We start from the raw sequence: 3,101 nt of genomic DNA on the forward strand, positions 1-3,101 counted from the left end.
TATATATATACATAGCTTTGATGAATTTAACTTTTTATAATTTTATACTTTATAATCAAACTACTTCTTTTTTTCTTTAACAATTATTTTAACTTCATTATTCTTAGCAAAAATACATTGTCTTAATTAAGTTTTATTTACTACCATTTTTATTATTACACATTATTAAAATTATTATCAATATATTATTCATAAATTGCATTTTAAAACACCATACACTGTTCAATGCAAACTTTTAGATGCACTAAAATCTTCTCTGAAAATCTCATTAAAATAGCATTGTGTGGTTTTGACATTGTTTTGACATTGTGTCAAAAAAAGAAGTTCAAGGTATTTGCAATATTACATCTTTGAATTGATCTACTTTAAAAGAATCGCAACTACAATTATTTAAACACAGCTTTGCAACTAATAAACTGAAATGATTAGGTCTGCAGAACACATTCATATATTTTTTTGTGAGGACTGTGCTATATATATATATATAGTGAATCTCAAAAATGTGTAGATTTGTACATTCATAACATAAAAGCCATGCAATTTTATCAAAACCATTAATCAGCTAGGATCAGAACTATCCGTTTTATTAAATATGAATTTATTTCAAGGTCAGTAAAAGTGATAAGGCAGGAACAAAAAGACAAAACATGCTGGCACTTATTCTCAAGATAATACAGGGAACCAAAGAAACCAGACAGTAGGGAAAACGTTCTGCTGAGTTGCCATTTTTATGTGAGAAATACATCTGCAATGCGTTTTAACAAAACATTACGCTTTGTGCTGAAGTCATGTGAATTTTGATACTGCAGTCTAATCCGGCACTTAATCAATATGCGGTACACTATGCCAAATAGATATTTAAAACCTCAATAAAGCTTTTAAAGCATAGTGCACTCACCAAAATGGCTCTGAACACGGTGGAGCTGATTCCCTCAGCAACCTCATACTCTCCCTTTTCATTAGGACGCGTGAAGTTGTGTTCCCGTCCAGATCCGAACATCCTTCAAGACAAAGCCCACCAGTTATTTATTAAAACACTGACACAATATGACAAAGTGAATGATTGCATTGAACCGATAATGAACAGACAAACTGAAAGAGGTGACCGAAGTTTATCCTACCTGCCGAGCATGGTGTTGGGTTGGGCAGTGAAGATGGATGGGTCGACCACAAAACGTGTGTTGTCTACAATCAGAGTGACTCTTTCGGCAGTCCTCAAACTGCGAGGGCCCTCCTTGACGTTTTCGCACACGTAGATCATGTCGGAGCTGTGGGTTTTACTATGAGGGTCGCCATAGAACAGGCTGGAGGTGCATGCTTTCTGAGGCCTGGGACTCGTGGAGCGCGATGAGCAGCCTGAATCCCGTTCACGGTCTGAGGAATCAACATGGAAGTTAGACAGGAGTCAAACAATACAAGTGAAGCTTCCCAGTCCCTACCGACTTAAGAGCATCAGTAAAGATACCAAAGAAGCCATCAGTGTACATAAATGGTAACTCAATAAATTCAATTCAGCGACAGTTGGCGAAGTTGCAGCAACAGATTTTAACCCTCACGATTCAATAAAAAAAAATGTAAACGAAAATTTTAATTTTATGTAGACTACTGTTGAAAAGTTTAGGGGTCCGTAAGATATTTTTTTAAAGATATTAATGTTTATTCAGCAAAGGTGCATTCAATTAATCAAATCAATTTCAAATAAATTATTTTGAACTTTCTGTTCATCAAAGAATCTTGAAAAAAAAAAAAAAAAAACAGTTTTCAACATCAAAAAGAAGACTTTTTTTTCTTGAGCAGCAAATCATAGAATGATTTCTGAAGGATCATGTGACACTGAAGACTGGAGTAATGGCTGTTGAATATTCAGTGTTGCCATCGCAGAAATAAATTTTATCCTAAAACATATTACAATAGCAAATAGTTATTTTAAAATGTAATCATATTTCACAACATTACTGTTTTGATCAAGTAAATGCAGCTTTGATGAGCATAAGGTACTTTTTTCAAAACCATTAAAAACTAACTAGTAAATTAATATGTTAAATAATTATATAAATACAACTACTTAATATGTAGGGTTAATATTAAAACAAGAAATGTATTTTGAAAGATTTGAGAGAGTTTTTTTTTAAATGGTACAGAATGAACAACCCAAAGCTCACCGCTGAGGTGCTGGCGTATGGGTGAGGTGACGTTTCTGATGCAGGGGGTCAGCTGTCCTTCGCCTCTCTCGTGTGAAGAATCCCTGGAGCGATCACCAGAGCGCCATCTCTCCCTGGAGTGGTCCAGGGGTCCTCCTCCGCTGGCTCCGTGCAGGCTCATTTTCACCAGCTCACCCTCCAGCTGAGCTCCACGCGGCTGACCACTGCCGGGAAAAGCCAACACACAGTCAGATACACACGTGAGCATTCGACTGGTGAGGGAGGGCTGGTTCGAGTGCATCTCCACAACGTGAGGAACTCGCCAAGTGCATACAATAAACTTGGATGAACTCTGGGCTCTAAAAGAGATGCTGAGTGTAGGAAGTGTGATGACAGCAAAGCGCAATTTCTCACGGTTCCCTGAAAACCTGCTGCATGAAACAAAAGGACAGCAGCGCAGGTTCACTTTCAGCACAGCCTCATCTGTCAACAAACCACTGTATTGACCTGTGTAATCACAGATGATTCATTCCCGTTTGTATTCATTTTATTCACCTCACGTGCTGTGCTTGTGAGGAAACAGTGACTGAGGTTTAATTTTAACCTAATCCTTCCAGGTGACGGCCTATATTAAACATTCAATACTTCTTATAATTTAATTTAGAAATCCAGGACAAAAAAAATGGAATAAAACCCACAGAGAGAAATATTCACAAAACTAGCCCTGGTCTCTTCGATTATGTATTTACAACATAAATTGTGCTAACAAAAAAAAAAGGGATTTTTAATAATAAAATTTAGTTGTTAAATTATAATATTAACGTAGTAATCAGTGTTATAATCATTTTTTTTAATTGGAATTTTTAAATAATTGGAGTGTTATTTTGGAGTTAGTTGTTATTTTTATATTTTCAGTTTTTATTTGAATTTTTGTTAAAGTTTTAGTAATTCTATTAGCTA

The 3,101-nt window shown here is 35.6% G+C and overlaps 1 protein-coding gene across 7 annotated transcripts in view; it reads right to left on the reverse strand.

Moving 5' to 3' along the window:
- Positions 1-3,101, reverse strand: part of LOC107679615 (BTB/POZ domain-containing protein 10-like) — a 17,142-nt gene that overhangs the window by 4,076 nt on the left and 9,965 nt on the right. For all 7 annotated transcript variants that reach the window (XM_016475219.1, XM_016475217.1, XM_016475220.1 and 4 more), the window contains 3 exons: positions 2,163-2,365; positions 1,122-1,374; positions 899-1,001 (listed from right to left, as the gene is read on the reverse strand). In XM_016475219.1, coding sequence (XP_016330705.1) covers positions 899-1,001; positions 1,122-1,374; positions 2,163-2,365 — 559 coding nt within the window. The remainder of the gene's footprint in view (positions 1-898; positions 1,002-1,121; positions 1,375-2,162; positions 2,366-3,101) is intronic.

This window comes from Sinocyclocheilus anshuiensis, unplaced genomic scaffold (genome assembly GCF_001515605.1).
Source record: "Sinocyclocheilus anshuiensis isolate Anshui unplaced genomic scaffold, SAMN03320099.WGS_v1.1 scaffold288, whole genome shotgun sequence".
NCBI lineage: Eukaryota > Metazoa > Chordata > Actinopteri > Cypriniformes > Cyprinidae > Sinocyclocheilus > Sinocyclocheilus anshuiensis.